Source organism: Betta splendens, chromosome 5 (genome assembly GCF_900634795.4).
Source record: "Betta splendens chromosome 5, fBetSpl5.4, whole genome shotgun sequence".
Classification (NCBI taxonomy): Eukaryota; Metazoa; Chordata; class Actinopteri; order Anabantiformes; family Osphronemidae; genus Betta; species Betta splendens.
In genome coordinates, this window is record NC_040885.2 from 888,796 (window position 1) to 905,595 (window position 16,800).

Genomic DNA, 16,800 nt, shown 5'->3' on the forward strand with positions numbered 1-16,800 from the left:
TCTAGACTGAATGAAGAATGAAAAGAATGTGGCTTCATCTGTTTTATAGAGATGATTCACACAAACTGGACAGTTTAATTAGCTGCCCATGCAGCGAATAAAGGGAATGAATCCAGCATTGGACACTGTCACTGGGTACAGAGATCAACTCGGATGAATAAAGATGAAGTGATTGTGTGTCAGTCAAAAAGTAGGCAGGCAGCAGATTGAGGCTGCTCCACATACACAATCCCACGAGTATCTGTGACCCAATACATACTCGAAGTAACACAAGAGAGAGAGAATCTTCCTTAGAGCACCTGAAAGATAAAATACATTGATACATTTCTGTGATGGGAACGTAAACTCTATCACAGTTTTACACACACACATAAAAAAACACTACTTCCAAAACATTTCTTTTAGTGATGGGGAGCTGGAGAAAGGGATTAAGTAACACCCTGAGTGTCTGAATCAATAGCTTCCAATTTCTGCAGTCACTTCAGAAAGAAAGAAATGAACCTCTAAAAATAGTAGAAGGACATTTTCTCAAGCTGGAAACGTTTCAGATTCACAGCCAGGAGGAAAATAATCAGCCAGGAATTCACCACAGTGCCGGTCCTGCGTTAATGTACAATCCCACAGAGGCAAAAAGGAACGTTCACATTCAGGAGGCAAAGTGAAACAATGATGAAACTCATCTGGACATCTGGCCTGTGTTCGAACGATGATTCAGAATAAGACACTGATGCCTCCTGTGTGATGAGGCATTCGACACAGAGCCTTCGCGCTGTAAAGGCAAAAGGCATGAAGCACTTTCCAGGAGTAAAACACATGGTTAAAGTGTCAGAGAGGATCTTCTAAACAGAAGTGCTTTTGTTTTCTCCCTTAATAATTAAATAAAAGAGTATTCATTCACTATATGTTTCACAACATAATGTATAAAAAGGCCTGTTGGTGTTGAAGCTGAGTGTTGTGTTGCACTGCAGACACATCACAGTAGTTGTGCCTCCAGTGTTTTTTAACAGGCCCTGAGAGGAAAGTCACTTCAACAGCGGCTGCAACAGGAAAGCAAGCTACTGCTGTGCTTCCAGATAACACCAGCTCCATGGGATCGGGTCGTGTTCGACCCCCGACCTGAGAAAAACACTGTCAGGGAGAAAGGACAGACTCAGAAAGGCAGGTTTAGTGCGCGACACGTCTCTCGGTGAAAGGAGCATTTCTGCTTTTTGGGGGCTTGTCTTCCCCTCCCTCCCTCCCTCCCTCCCATTACTCACGCTGATGTTTGCCCTGGCATCGCTGGGACGGCAGGCATGGACGTCCAAACAGGAACCGTCTGGGTCCCCGGCCCAGACTCAAGTCAAGTTCTCACAGCCGGGATGAAGTCAGTGCTTTCATGCGGCGAAACGCTGGCTCGCGCCTCCGTCGCTCTCCCTGCAGTCGCGTTGCGTAACGCACGCACACACTCAGCAACAGGCCGGTCCAAGCGGTCTACGCGCCTGTGCTCCTGCAGCCGATCGTCAGCATGCACCGTGCATCCCTTTAACCTGCATGACAGTATGTCAGTCAGACGCTGGTGATGCACAACGATCACAATGATGAACAAACGGACTGGACGTCTGCAAAGACAGACAGGTCAGGAGCAGGTGACGAATCAAACACACAAGTGCTTCTGGCAGGTGGAATTTTACAGCCGTTGGTGCGCGAACATGAACATGAGGTCATCACAGCTCAGCAGATTTTCACAGGAAGTGAAAGAGGTGGACGTGGAAAGAAATGTGCTCACGTGTCACAGACCTTGGAGGTTTTATGGTTGTGTGTTAAAATACTTGCTGCTAACATGATCAATAATTAATAATAATGAGCCAGAGCAAGAAATTGGTCTTTAAAATATCAGAAAGAAATACTGGCCAAGTGACAGGTTTGTGTCCAACTGTGGTGTGATGGAAAGTTTCCTTTTGTTCTGGTGACTGGGTAAGTCCTGTGGAGTTGCTCAGTCACCTACTGCTGACGTCATTTTAACAACTTTTGGGCGCTATAAATAGCCTTCCAGGACGTTTTGTTTATAATGACCTATTCTCTCGCAGAGTCATGCAGTTTTGGTGGGAGGCGCTGACTGATGACTCAGCACCACGTGCATTTCTGCGCTTTGGCGGAGCAGAGGAGGAGCGGGAGCTCGGAGGTGAAGTGGGCGGGGCCAGCGTGGAAGAAACGGGGACCGGCCCACGAAACTGCTTATGCAGGTTTCGCAACCTATAGCAGAGTGCGGGGAGTGAGTGGAGCAGGTGGAATTAAAGCCAAACCGGACGAGGTGCATTAGAGCTTTACGTTGACGTTGTCACTGTTAGATACAGCAAAACTTCGATGTTTTGCATTTCAACACTGGTGTGTTTGGCGATATACACTGATGCGGGTCAAGTCAAGATGTCATACAATAAAAGTGACTTCCGGTAATGCACAGTCATGCTCATAACGCGGTGTGTGACACTGGTCCCCTTTCTGTTCCCGCAGGCCAATAAAAAAACGCTCAGAAGTATTTTCCTATAATCCTCTGCTCTATTTGTGCGCCAGGACTAGAGCCCAACAGCGTAGTCTCGCTTCTGTGCGCGCGCGTGTGCGCGTTCTTGTACGGGAATTCACCTGGTTGACGTCACACGCCCAGTTCCCTGCGCCGCGCGCCGCTATAGAGCTGCAGAGCTGCGCCGGGCGCACAGAAAAGCGCCACCGCAGCCGACTGAGCACTTCCTTAAACCCAACTTGACTTCTATAGATACTTTTGTAAGCCGGTCCTCCGCCTTCAGCCGCGGCTCAAACTTAACACTCGCGGCACACGAGGCACTTTGCGGCGAAGAGGTAAGTCACAGTTTGCGGAGAAGCGCTCGCACTTGTTCGCGGTCGGAAAACTTGCTCGGCGCGTGACAGTTGGGGCCGTTCGGCGACTGGTCTGAACGGTGGCGTACACGGAGGCGCCCGCTCTGCTTTGGCTGGTGCATTACAAGAGACGTAGTAGTAGTAGTGGTAGTAGTGGTAGTAGTAGTGGTAGTAACAGTAATAGCAGTGGTTGTCGCAGCTCGTCGTGTTTCACTCAGTTAACCTAAGCCATTGTTTCAGCGCATCAAGCTCCACGTAATACACTGTGTCACCTCTGTCCTTCGCCCTTTTCTGTATCCAAACAGGTAACGTTGTAGAGACACTACAATGTAACTTTTTGTAGTGGGCGATAGTTGAAGCATATGAGAAACATATTACTGGATCACATGTAACCGAGTTTTTCTAATGACACGGCTCCATCACATAATAAATCAGCCCCTGCAGTGATTAAGTCCATCTCCATCAGTTCCATCTCCAGACACAGTTGAGTGTCAGCCTCATGTGCTGTTTACATCAACGATTACTTGTACATCATCCAGTTCTTATGGACTCTGCTTCCATTCAACCCTCCCCCTTCTGTTCGTCGGGCGATGACAGTCAGCAGGCGGTGCAGGTGATCAACAAACGCATTGGACGTGTTGTGGTCCAACCTGCTTGGTGCCGCGGTTCCAGCCTGTGATAATGTGTAGTTGGTGTGAGGATGACGGCACATTCGTGCGGCCTCAAACGTGATAACAGCACATTAGCGTGTCTTAAAGGTCCCGTGTCACGCACTGTAGCACCGGCCCGCGTCGCTGGCATTTACCTCTGGAGCAGGCGCCGCCTGGCGAGCGTGGGTAACGCTATCCGCCTGCAGTCGCCGCCCTGTCAATATTGGCCTGTGCCGTCCCAGGCTGGTGGAGGACACGGCTCAGGCATCTGGCCAACGAGAGGAGAACGGACCCGTTGATAGAACATCCTGCTCAGAACCGACGCAACCTGTGCAGCTTCATTCAGCTTTTTCGCCAATAGCCATGATGTCATTAGTTAACGTGGGGTTTGAATAGATACTTTTGAGTTGACGCTGTGTCGTCCTGTAAGGAACCTGCTGTTTTGCATAACCACACGCCTCAGTAACAATAGGCGCTGGCTGGTGTGACTGGGTCTCGCTCTCGTGACGTCATGCTGTCCCGCGTGTCTGTGCCTGCCCGCATGCTGTTTAGTTTGACCCAGCCAAGGCTTTGTGAACTGTGAGCGGGGCAGAATCGGACACCGCTCTTAATGCATGAGAGAGAGAGAGGGAGAAAGAGGAAACAAACACAGTGGCAGGTTTGACATCGGGCCACGGCGCTCGGTGACACTCCGGACGAAGAGGAAGCTCCGAAAGCAAAGACCCAGGCTCACTGTCGCTCTTTACATTCAGGCAGCATTCAAAAGCAACGTCTGCTGATTCTGTCAGCATCATTGCATTTATTGGATCCTGACACCCATTCATGTGCCTCCGACCTTGGTGGTCTCATTCCTCACACTGTTTTAGTTTCACTCAGCGCGTGTGTGTGTGTGTGTGTGTGTGTGTGTGTGTGTGTGTGTGTGTGTGTGTGTGTGTGTGTGTGTGTGTGTGTGTGTGTGTGTGTGTGTGTGTGTGTGTGTGTGTGTGTGTGTGTGTGTGTGTGTGTGTGTGTGTGTGTGTGAACTTAGCACGAGATATAGACATTTATGTGCATGTTTCTATGCCTTTTATTGTCTGGGTATTTGTCCTAAGGCAGCTTCTGCAGCAGGCCGTCTGTTGACATAACCTGTGTGCGTGCGTGTGTGTGTGTGTTTGGGTATGAGTGTTAGACATTAACCTTGCTTAGTGGAATAAAGGAAGGCTTTCATTCTTCCAAGCCAGACTTTGCTGAAATTCATTAAAGGCTGCTTTGTTCAAGGTTATTAGTGTGTGTGTGTGTGTGTGTGTGTGTGTGTGTGTGTGTGTGTGTGTGTGTGTGTGTGTGTGTGTGTGTGTGTGTGTGTGTGTGTGTGTGTGTGTGTGTGTGTGTGTGTGTGTGTGTGTGTGTGTGTGTGTGTGTGTGTGTGTGTGTGTGTGTGTGTGTGTGTGTGTGTGTAGGTCACCTAGGTCACCTAATGTGCTTTGGAGACGGTGTTAACGTGGCAATAATACGTGCCGACGCGCCCGTGGACTGGAAAAGAAGTGTGACAACTCCAGCTTTATTTCTGTGAAAATGGGAGTGACAAAAAAACAACACCAATCATTTAGCACAGAATTGACTCCAGTCTCATATTCTTGTGCAGGTTTTTAGCCAATAAAAAAAACAAAAATTAATGGCGATTTTAAGTGTGTTGTCACTAATGGGAAATTGTGGCTAAATTGCTTAAGCAAACTCACAACCTTAAATGAATTCCAGGGTGGAGGGACCTTCTCGTCGAGCCATCGTAAGAGTGGCTTCATGATGCAGTCATGTTTAAACACACAGTCGCACCCAGGATTATTAGCCTCAGTCCTGATTGCTGACTATAATCCTGTTGCGTGTTGATGTTCTAATTTTGCGAGGCCATCGACCCGTCAGACCGCTGTGGATCTGTTGTGAACGTCCATGTCTTCTACTCAGTTTTCTATTCGCTCGCTGCCTTTGTGCTCCTGAAGTAACTGAAGAGTGAGGGAACACACAGGCAAAACCAGTTTGTCTTGTCTTGAATGATGTGCAAGCACATGAAAAAGATAGTTTTAATTATTTATATATACATATATTTATTGCATCTCTTACTGTATCTCACAGGGATAATATGAAGTCAGCTTAAAACCTACATGGTCGCTGTGGTTTACAGGAGACCGACTGTAAATGAGTGAGCTGAGGTGACGTTGAAGTAGTTATGACATGCATTGACTTAAGTGTTGCGAGACTGAATATTACAGAACATCTTGACGTGCTGTTCCGTAAGCCTTTGTTTAGCGCCATGTCGTCAAACAGCAGTTCCCAGACGGCTCAAAGAAAAATTACCCATAAAAGCAGTTGTCAGTCAGATCATTCGGCTGTGACGATTCTCCGCCTGTTGGGTTTTACCTGTACTGCTGGTCTCTTTTCAGCAGCACATATTTTGCGTTGTCACCGATGGAAGGTATAGGTGTCACCGGTTGAGCTCCAATCAGCCGTCGTGTCCCCGTCACTAGATTTAAACCAGTAAATGTACCTTTGTACTGCAACACAGGAAAACTGTCCGCATTCCAGTTCATTGACGGCGCTCTCGAGCTGTGTGACACGTGGGAATGACATTTCTACAGCCACCGCTCTGTCGTTACTGTGATTTACCCGTTTACTGCACGCGTTTGGAATTTATTGGTAAAGAAGAGCAGCGCGTGTTTAGTTTGTATGACCTAGAGTAGTACAGTACATCTGGATACATCTGTTTTACCAGTAGTTAACACTAAATAAAAGGTTTCATTCATTATCATTTTTCCTTTCTAACGTCTTAACTTCACAGAAACAGTGCCCGACCGAGGCTCTTTGTAGTTTAAGGGCACACAACGTACCTGGTCCACTGCCAGTAAACCTAATTGAAGCCATAATTTGTAATACACTTAGCTCTGTCCATGGTGTAACCTGCCTGTTGCTCAATGACAGCTGCCTTTGTCTCCATTACCCCTGTGACCTTGTTGTAACTCTTCTACACTCGCAGTGACAGCACCTTATTCTTACTGTATGTAGTGAATGGACCCAGGTGTTTGAATGGGCTCAGCTCTTATCGGGTTAATGTGCGCGTCTTCGGCTCTGCTTCACATACAGTAAAATACAAGGTGCTGTCGCTATTAGACTTAGATAATGTAATGCCAGGACTTTATATAATGAGGGAAACTCTGTTTCTGTTGTTGTGTTGCCAAGTGTCCATGTGCAGACCTGCCTATGAAAGGCTGATACACAGAAGCTCCCCGACCTGCCAGACCTGCTCGGTCACTTCTTCCACTAAACCACATCTCCAGCGTAAGTCAGATTTTTGTCTCTCGCATACATTCCCCCAGCTCTGCCTGATTTGTTTTTTTGCATTGTGTGCAGTATACCTGCGAATCCAATGATATAATTAGCCACACTACATTGTGGCCACTCCTTAGACATCCTCACACCTGAAAGGGTTTTTTTAAACATTAAACCCGGCAGCCTTTTAATCGCTGCATTTTCCACATACTGCCGTGACTTCCAGATAGTTATGTCACCTATGAATCCCTTTGTGTGGTTATCCGAGTTCACCCAACCGCCTCAGGCCTTTGGTCCCGTTTTACACTTGCTTGAACTTCGAAGTATATTTTAATGGGCCTAAAAAATCCGGTTGTATGGCCAAGTCTGAATTCTCCACATGTCCACCAAACTTCCACACTTGTAGTGTGTCATCTATCTCTTGTCTTTGCCTCTGCCCACACCATCCCCAGTTGCATGTGCTCAATTTTTCCACAGTCTCTGGGGAAATAAGCTTCTTCTACTACATAACCGTGTCTGCGTATAGCATGTTAACCAAAAGAGATCATATGTAAAGCAAAGGGAAAACTATGGACCTTGAAGTCACTTTTATGTACTTGTGTATGTGCTGAACTGTGTGATGAATATTGCTTTTGTGTGGGCGTGGGCAGTGTTATGTGACCTGTAATAGCTCCTCAACCTTCTTCGCCCTCAGAAACAGCCACATGCTTATCAAGTTTAAGATCTGAAATAGGTTCACCCAGCGTTATGTCATTCGTCGCTCCGTGGCGATGCTGCTGGGAATTCAAATGATTCCAATTAAGGACCTTCCTTCTTTGACTACAGTGACTAGTTCGTGCTGCTATTCACTATATAGAGAGTGTTCTGTTAAATGTATTTACTATGAAATATAGGATCCATCACCATCTGCCAACATGAAAAGCAGGACAAACAAACCAGTACAGAGGCACAGAGGCATGTTGCGCTTACAGATTACGGCTGAAAAATGTGATTTCACAGAGCGACTGGACATCATTGTGTAGTTCAAACAGGGCTTTGGATGAGTGGAATCACAGGCGTGCCCTCAGAATGACTAAACCAAGATTATGTTAATGGAGCAGGCAACTAAGGCTACAAGAGATCGGAACTTGAAAGCTCATTTGTGGAAACTCTTGAAGGAATTCTGTGGGATTGTTTTGCTGCTTTGAGAATTAGGATGTAGGCTAAAATGCCCCCAGAGTCCCGCTAGTGTGTGATGTGGATTCTTCAGAGCGAAGCTGTGTTGATAACATGAAAGGTTCAGTGAGGGTGAGTTAGTTCCTCTACACGACATGAGGCTTGACAACCCCCCTCTTTCTGTTTTCACCCTTTGTAATGGGTGTTATTACAAGGCCTCCTTAAAGGGAAATGTCACTAGTTACAGCTTTTGTTGACACACTAGGGCAATTTACAGCTAAAGTACAATTACTTACTTGATATTGTTCTGCTTTTCATACATTAAAACACAGCAACAGAGGCTTGTGTCAGCTCTGTGCTGTCCAGCTGACACTCACTCAACCTAATGAACCTTATAAGATTAGTTCATATAAATGTTTAGCTGCTTTTTGTGTTTCGTATGGTGTGTGCACGTCTATATATTATTTATTTAGGAGTTGGAGACTTTGCGACAGTAATTATACACTGATGTGAATGCATTGAGATGATAGAGACAACCTACATACATGTAAAACAGAGCAAAACAAATCTTTGGTTGGTCAGCATGTCTATAATATGTAAAAGAAATTATTATTATTATTGGAAATCTAACTGCACATTTTCACATCTTTGCCTTTAACCTTAACACAAAGGCTTTCTGTTCATCTTCATTGCCTCATCTTGACCTCGTGTGCATAGTTGAAGGATTGCAACTCTCGCCATCTTCTCTCATTACTGGCAGGTAGTTTCCAAAGTTGTATCTAAAGCTGGAAACTTCTGCTTCCTCTGTAGTTTGTATCTGTGAACTCTTAACCACTGGCTCTCTTCCTTCTTGTTTTAAGTGCAGAACTTGAGCAATGCGAGTACCACAAGAAAGCGCATGTGGGTTTGTGTCACAGTCTGTCTGCATTTTGCTTTATGTAGTGTTCTTCTCTTGTACTAGGTGAGTGTTCAACATGGCGCCCTTCCTCCGTATCGCCTTCAATACATATGACATGGGAGCTCTGACTCCCACGAGTGAGATTCCCATCTGTGCCATCAAGCTGAAGGAGTCTGTCAACACAGGTAGGCACAGGTGTCTACAAGTGTTTATGAAACCTAATTTCTGTATGTTCCAAATGATAATCGTAATGTTGTTTTTCCAGAGCGAGGCAAGACATTGGTGCAGAGGAAGCCCACCTTGTTCCCAGCCTGGAAGTCTTCGTTCGATGCTCACATCAATGAGGGACGCGTCCTAGAAGTGGTCCTCATGATGAGCACAGAGGAGCCCTTGGCCAAAGCCACGATGGGCGTGGCTGCCCTGGCGGAACGCTGTAAAAGGTCCAAAAACAGCGGACGTATCGAGTTCTGGATGGACCTGCAACCGTCAGGAAAGGTCCAGATGGCTGCACAGTACTTCCTTGAAGATGTCGATGCAGGTGAATGTTGTATTTGAAAACAGAAATTTTATATACAATAAAACAGTTGTTCCCTGACCGGGAATCGAACCCGGGCCGCGGCGGTGAGAGCGCCGAATCCTAACCACTAGACCACCAGGGAGTGTGAGTGGGGCCAGATATATGGGGACCAGTTGCCCCCCCCCCCACCCACCATCCCCCCTTCTGTCTCTCTCACTCAGGACCAGAGTAGATGACTTGACAGCAGTGCTGATGTGTGATGCCCTCTACTGGCAGAATTAACCTCTGATGTCAATGGTCCTTCTCTCACAGGCTCAATACACTCAATACAGTACTTACAGGCAATGTAACTTTCGCTTAATTCATGCGGGGACTGGAGGTGTGGCCATGAAGCCAGTGAACCGTAACAGTTCCTCAAGGTTATGTTGGACTTTGGTCTGGCCTGTGTTGCACCAATAAGTATGTCTGCCAGGAGCTATAAATGTGTATTAGTTCTACAATTGTTTGGATAGTTTTAGGATCTTTCGCCAACGTGAAACTAAAATAATTTGCTGCTATGACAAATAGAATTGAAGTAGATTAGTACTTTATTTACTATTTAGCCAACAAGCAGACAGGAAATCCAGTCTGTGATTGTCACTGCCCACATGGAGAGGACAGGAGTCAGGAGTGCTTTTGAGTAGAACAAACATAGTCTGGGTTCAATGTTCAGGGTCGGAGGAGGTCAAAGGGGGGACGTGTACTGTTAATAAAGACCTCCCAACGCCATCAGAACCCTCCTACACACTCCACAGGTTTCCTGAAAAGCAGCCCACGGTATTTTTAGGCGTGTGTGAACGGCCGCTGCTCTGCCTGTCTCTAGTCTTCCCTCCGCTCTCTCGCTCAGTCCCACTTTCTTGGCTCGGCTCCCTGAAGCGCTGTCCAAACATAAACATCTGTCTGTGGGATGGAAGAAAGGAAATGAGTTTATCTCCCCGGCCTCATTACTCCTTACATGTTCCTCTGTCTGTCCGCCATCTCCCTCCCTCCCATCCACCCACCTGCTCTCCATATCTGCTTACGCCGTCCTTGTTTATCTCTCTCACGCCTCTCTGGGTGAGTTTTGACCCCACCCTTACTCGCGTGAGGAGCTGCTTTTTCGAGGGCATTTGTGTCCACATCAGTGATGTTTTTGGCTGATACGTTGTTGACAAAAGTGGCATTGGAGTTCATTTTTGGACAAGTCTTAAACCAGTCCTGTCACCAGCAAAATATGAAAGCCTTGATGATCTGATGATGTGCACATGTGAAAGAAAATAGGCAACTTATACCACACTGGACAGTATATAAATATTGTGGTAGACTAATATTACAAAACATACACACACTACTTTTTCTTCTGTCTTGTGTTTTCTGTGTATATTCCTGGTCACAGTCGGTGATGAATTCCTGTTTTAAGGCAGCTTGTTTTCACAAATGGATCTTGTCCCTCAGGCCCGTCTAAGCCATCCATGAAGGTTTCTCTAGAGGATGGAGCCACGACTCTGAACAGGAGGAGAGGCGCAGTCAAGCAGCCCCGGGTTCACGTGATTAAGAACCATGAATTCATAGCCACCTTCTTTGGCCAGCCCACCTTCTGCTCTGTGTGCAGAGACTTCGTCTGGTGAGACCCCGGGTTCTGTCTTTGTTGCTTGAGGGCTGTCACTAATAATTGTCTTTACTATGTTGTGTTTTGTTTAGCCAGTCAAGTCATTCTTGTCTCCCATCATTACTTCAGCTGTTTGTTTTTGTACCACATTTAGTTATGATGTCACCTACTGTATGTCCTATTAGAACAGTCCACCTCCCAAGGGTGTTTCTCCAAAGACCAATTAGTAGAGTTTCTAAATTCTTAAATGCAGGTTGCTGGTTAATAATAGTAGGAACAACTGCAGCTACTGTAAGAATGACTCACTGTCCGGTTATGTCAGCAGGTCTAACCTGTAAACCGCGTGTGTGCGCGTGCGTGTGTTTGGCCATTGTGCCATCTGAGAATTTTCCTACAAACAAGTTTCAAACTCATTAAGGTCTCTCTGAGATGGAAAATATTTTTCACTTGGCTCATAACAAGAGTAAAATGCTGAGTCATTGCTGTGTTTTTGCAACCCTGCTAATGTAGTTTACTTCTTTGTTGCTTGCTAATAATTTTCCGTGCCTTACTCTTACCACATCACTGCCATGACTATAATCTAACAAAAAATGTCTTTGTTATATTCAGGTAATTTCACCAGTGCTAATAATTTAGTTATGCGAAACAAATGTACTATGTTGCAGTTATACAATATTAAAAGTTTATTTCTGTTTTCCTTCTACAGGGGACTCAACAAGCAAGGTTACAAGTGCAAACGTGAGTGGTTGCTGTTTAACGGTGATTTATATTTTATCCTGTTACATTATTCACAACTAAAATTAATAATCTGCCCTTTATTTATTATTTTACCCAGAATGCAACGCAGCAATCCATAAGAGATGCATCGAAATGATTATTGGCAGGTGCACTGGAACAGCAACCAACAGTCGTGACACCATGGTAAGCGAGGTTATCGTTCGCTAACATGTATGCAAATCTAGACCTTGGCTCTGACCCAGACAGCAAACTGCATTTTACTAGTCTATAAATTTATTTCGTTACCAAAATGTCTAATGCAAAAATGAACCAAGTCTCCAATTCCTCAGCCAAGTGAATGAATGAACAACTAAATGCACTGTGTTGTGCACTTCTGGAATCGTTATTACCTGAATAATAAATGAATAGAAACATGTGCTCTTTTATTGGTTGTAGACTTTTACTCAAAGAATCACATCTAAGCCGAGTTAAATGGATCTGTGTGTTTGTAGTTCCAGAAAGAGCGCTTTAAAATTGACATGCCGCATCGCTTCAAGTACTATAACTACAAAAGCCCCACGTTCTGCGACCACTGTGGCAGTCTGCTGTGGGGTCTCTATAAACAGGGCCTCAAATGTGAAGGTGAGCACAGACGGATGGTATTTGTAAAATTGGGGTGGCATTGTTTTGTTTTTTTTTTATTGCTACCCTGATATATATGTATATATTTTTATTACAATTCTTCTCTCCCCATAACTAATCCTATTTTTTTTTTTACTTTGAGTAGACTGTGCCATGAACGTTCATAGTTACTGTCAGAATAAAGTGGCCAATCTGTGCGGAATCAACCAGAAACTCCTGGCAGAAGCTCTGGGTCAAATCTCTCAGGTTCGGACATTATCATTTTAACTCTTAACTTGTCATTTGGACATTTTATCTGGCTGCACAGTCAAAAATGTTTTGGCTCGGCTTTTTTTCCTCCACAGAAACCTTCAAAGAAAAATGATAAATCAAATTCACCAGATGTTGGCGTTTACCAGGACATTCAAAGTGCAACAGTGGACCCTAGTGGTAAGACATGGTCATTAGTTTTATCTTCAAGGATATGATGGGTTTAGTCAATACACTGATAGTATTTAACTGTGTTTGCGTTCTAGTTATAATTGTAGGAATTTTGCACATTTATTTACTGTGTACAAATGTGTGTCTAAAGCAGACAGACCTAAGAAGGGTGTGACCCCTCCCCCAGCAACCCCAGTTTCCAGGAAACACCTCACCATGAACCACCTGGTGTTCCACAAAGTGCTGGGCAAGGGCAGCTTTGGCAAGGTACACCGCACAGCCGTATATAATAAATATAAAATGATTGTGTAATCACGCAAAAAGTGATACTGATACAGATGAACACTGCTGATTTAAAATGATGCAGTCCTGACTCTCCGGCTCTGCTTTTCCAGGTGCTGCTGGCGGAACTGAAGGGCCAGGGTCAGTTCTTTGCTGTGAAGGTTCTGAAGAAAGACGTGGTTCTCATGGACGACGACGTGGAGTGCACCATGGTGGAGAAGAGAGTGCTGTCTCTGGCTTGGGAGAACCCCTTCCTCACACACCTCTACTCCACCTTCCAGTCAAAGGTAAGCACGCGAGCACTGAACACAGCACGTCTGCCCTTGTAAACGCATAAGAAGCAGACAATCAAAAGAATCATTTTGCGCCGCCGTCTAAGAGCAGCAATTCACAGCTGATGATGCTTCTATTCATCTTCATTCGAATCTATTCTGTCTCTCACATACGCTTATCATGTCACGTTGGCTTTGTGCAGGAGCATCTCTTCTTTGTAATGGAATACCTGAATGGAGGCGACTTGATGTTCCACATCCAAGACAAAGGCCGCTTCGATCTCAACAGAGCCATGTGAGTGCACCGGGATGATGTGCAAAGAAATGAGAGATGCCGCGATTCTTATTTTCCACAATAGGGGATATGTAACCAGTTCTTAGTGGCAGTAAACCCGTGTTTAATGGTTGTGTTGCACATTTCAGATTTTACTCGGCTGAGATAATTGTGGGACTGCAGTTCCTTCACTCAAAAGGAATCATCTACAGGTACAGTAGGACCCAACAGGCGTTGTGCACTGCTGTCTGCAACCCCTGTGTAACTAAACACAATATGCTGTAGCACGCTTTGAGTGTCTGTTTTATTGTGTGTTCCTGCAGAGACCTTAAACTGGACAATGTCATGCTGGACAAGGACGGACACATAAAGATTGCCGACTTTGGCATGTGTAAAGAGAACGTGTTTGGAGACAACAAAGGCTCCACGTTCTGCGGAACGCCAGATTACATTGCGCCAGAGGTTTGTTTGGGGTCTGATTCCTTTAAAGCATGCAGATTAGAATAGTCATCACTTTTCAAATATGACTCCCTTGACTCAACTATGGCCATCGTTGGCAAATGCATCCTATTGGTGAGAGACAACACAAATATGAGGAGGCCCCTGACTTACTTTTGATGTGTTTGTCAAATCCCTCGTCTCAGATCCTTCTTGGACAGAAGTACACCTTCTCTGTGGACTGGTGGTCCTTTGGTGTGCTGGTGTACGAGATGCTCATTGGCCAGTCCCCTTTCCAAGGCGACGATGAGGACGAACTGTTTGAATCCATCAGGACGGACGTTCCTCACTACCCTCGGTGGATTACGAAGGAATCCAAGACCCTGCTGGAACAGGTGACTAATGTACAGTATGCAGTATAGACAAAAAGGAACGTCACAGCATGTGCTTCTCTTTCTCATAATAGATTATTACAGAGAGCTGTTGTTTGTGTGCTAAATCTGCTTGTCTCCCTTCACTACTTCAGCTGTTTGAGCGGGATCCCACTCGCAGACTGGGTGTAGTGGGAAACATCCGCACACAGGCCTTCTTTAAAACCGTCAACTGGCCTGCGCTGGAGAAGAGAGAAGTGGAGCCTCCTTTCAAACCTAAAGTGGTAAGAGCCTTGTTTCCCCTTAAAGAGCTATGTTGCAACAGTAAATGATTCATGAACATAGAATTCTAACTTTTAACATCTGGAAATACCTTTCAATCGTCATTGACCTTACTGAAATTCCTGAACTGCACCACACAGAAATCTGCCAGCGACTGCAGCAACTTTGACCGGGAGTTCCTGAACGAGAAGCCTCGTCTCTCCCACGCAGACAAAAACCTCATTGACTCCATGGACCAGTCAGCATTTGCCGGGTTTTCCTTCGTCAACCCGAGACTGGAACACATGATAAGCAAATAAAAAGACAAAATGGCTGCCCCTGAGAACACTGTCTCAACAAAGCACTCCAAAGTAGGCTCTTATCCTATTTCCTTTATCTTCATGGAGTCTGTTCAACCGGATGGATGACTTGAATGAAAAAAGATTTGGGACAGAGGATGAATTTTTTTAGTTTCACTATACGAGGATAAGATAACATGATGGCAGGCATCTAAAGCAATAATCCCGTGTGAGCTGTCAGACTCTATAAGTGTAAATAAATTGGCATAAAGCTCCAGGATATGAAGGGAGAGTCTTAAGGAACCAGTGTTACTGTAATCGACATCAGTGATTCATTCAGTCTCTTCATCTGGCAGATTTCATCTTCTGAATCATTTTGTGTAATGTACGTGTAAATTTTAATTTGTGGACTCAATATGACAGTTATTTACTTACACAAACATGTATCCTTAACGTCACACACGTCCAAGGAGTTTATTATTGGTGCATGAAACTGAGGGTGTTTACAGGTATTTTCTCTGATGAAAACGGTGCTACTTAATCCTTAATTAATTTAGGTATTAGACAGATTTTAAATTTAATGGTGGGACAACTTTGAACCCATCTAAACTGGAGTAGGGTAACTGTAGACCTGATTTGCTTTCTGCGCTGTCATGAGAAAACACAAATTTCTACATGGTAGTCCTCCTGTCTGTGATCTGCCTCTGGTGCCCTCACTCATGCTCTACATCGACTAAAGTATAATGCAAACAATCATTCTTTAAATAATATCAATTTCTAGGTTATCACTTACTGGAATGTTCAGCAGCAATGGTGTGGTACGTGTGTGTGTGTGTGTGTGTGTGTGTGTGTGTGTGTGTGTGTGTGTGTGTGTGTGTGTGTGTGTGTGTGTGTGTGTGTGTATATATATATATATATATATATATATCTGTTAGTATTTAGTATTGAAGGATGCTGTTTCGGATGGACATTTTATTGTCAAATGTGCTCTATTACTTGAATGTAGGATTTTTTTACATAGGAAAAAATATAATGGTGTGTGTATATAAAAATTGTATGTAAACAAGCTGTATGGGTGTTTTTTTTACTGTCCATCTTTTACATCTAATTATAAATAAATATATAATGAACTTAAATTTCAATTAACCTAATTATTTGTATTTAAATGATTATTCTGCACTGTTTTATAGATAAGTTCTTATTTGTTCACCCATAATAGAAATTCCAGTGTTACTCGCTGCGTTTCTGCTGTAGAGAACATCTGCTTGCTCGGACATCGTTGTGTAAAGCAATTGAAACACCCCCAAGCGCCACAGGGACACGTCGGCCCTTGTCGCCATCTAGCGGTCAGGTGATGCAACTGCGCCATCCGCGTTCGAAGTAAATGAGAGGCGAGGGAGGCATTCCTGCAGTGCGCACGGCTTTTATGCGAGGCGTCCTCACCCTCCGTCCCCAGCAGCAACCCACCGTCTTCTGCAGGATGTGGACACTCACAAAATAGCGGGCACGAGGCAGAACCAGCAGCGAGCACTGAGAGATAACGCCAATGCAGCACTAAAGTTGTACATCATTTTTATACCGAATGGCCATAAATAACAGCCACAATAAAACAAAACAAAAAAACACTGCATTCAAAAACACTTGCTTTCCATTGCCGGGGATTGTTCGTTTAGCCTGTTAACCCCATTTCCTAATATTAGTTTTACAGCCAGCACGAACGCCTCATAGAGACAGCACCTCTGCACTTTAATAAAATGACTGAATGAATTTAGAAGTGAATGCCTTCCCCCTTTTGATTTATTCATGGCTTTCTGATTGTTTCGACTGTTC

The 16,800-nt window shown here is 44.8% G+C and overlaps 1 protein-coding gene, 1 long non-coding RNA gene and 1 other non-coding gene across 5 annotated transcripts; 1 reads left to right on the top strand and 2 right to left on the bottom strand.

Annotated features, from left to right (window-relative positions):
* Positions 1-2,636: 2,636 nt before the first annotated feature.
* Positions 2,637-16,106, top strand: LOC114855416 (protein kinase C delta type-like). Of its 3 annotated transcripts, XM_029150569.3 has the most exons (18): positions 2,639-2,832; positions 6,708-6,806; positions 8,914-9,035; positions 9,116-9,388; positions 10,841-11,009; positions 11,701-11,732; positions 11,830-11,915; positions 12,224-12,353; positions 12,499-12,599; positions 12,698-12,782; positions 12,925-13,040; positions 13,169-13,342; positions 13,531-13,622; positions 13,751-13,813; positions 13,925-14,063; positions 14,246-14,434; positions 14,566-14,694; positions 14,833-16,106. In XM_029150569.3, exons 3-18 carry the CDS (start codon positions 8,927-8,929, stop codon positions 14,989-14,991), a joined length of 2,046 nt encoding a protein of 681 aa, XP_029006402.1. In that variant the 5' UTR covers positions 2,639-2,832; positions 6,708-6,806; positions 8,914-8,926; the 3' UTR covers positions 14,992-16,106. The 3 variants fall into 3 exon arrangements, with proteins under 3 accessions (XP_029006403.1, XP_029006402.1, XP_029006401.1); XM_029150570.3 differs by lacking the exon at positions 6,708-6,806 and having other exon boundaries at positions 2,637-2,832; positions 12,928-13,040; XM_029150568.3 differs by lacking the exon at positions 6,708-6,806 and having other exon boundaries at positions 2,640-2,832.
* On the bottom strand, positions 9,438-9,509 carry trnae-cuc (transfer RNA glutamic acid (anticodon CUC)). Its single transcript has one exon. It is a non-coding gene; the product is annotated as a tRNA-Glu (tRNA).
* On the bottom strand, positions 12,394-14,336 carry LOC114855418 (uncharacterized). The gene is made up of 2 exons (XR_003785934.2): positions 14,214-14,336; positions 12,394-13,377 (listed from the first exon to the last, which is right to left on the bottom strand). It is a non-coding gene; the product is annotated as an uncharacterized LOC114855418 (long non-coding RNA).
* Positions 16,107-16,800: the final 694 nt, after the last annotated feature.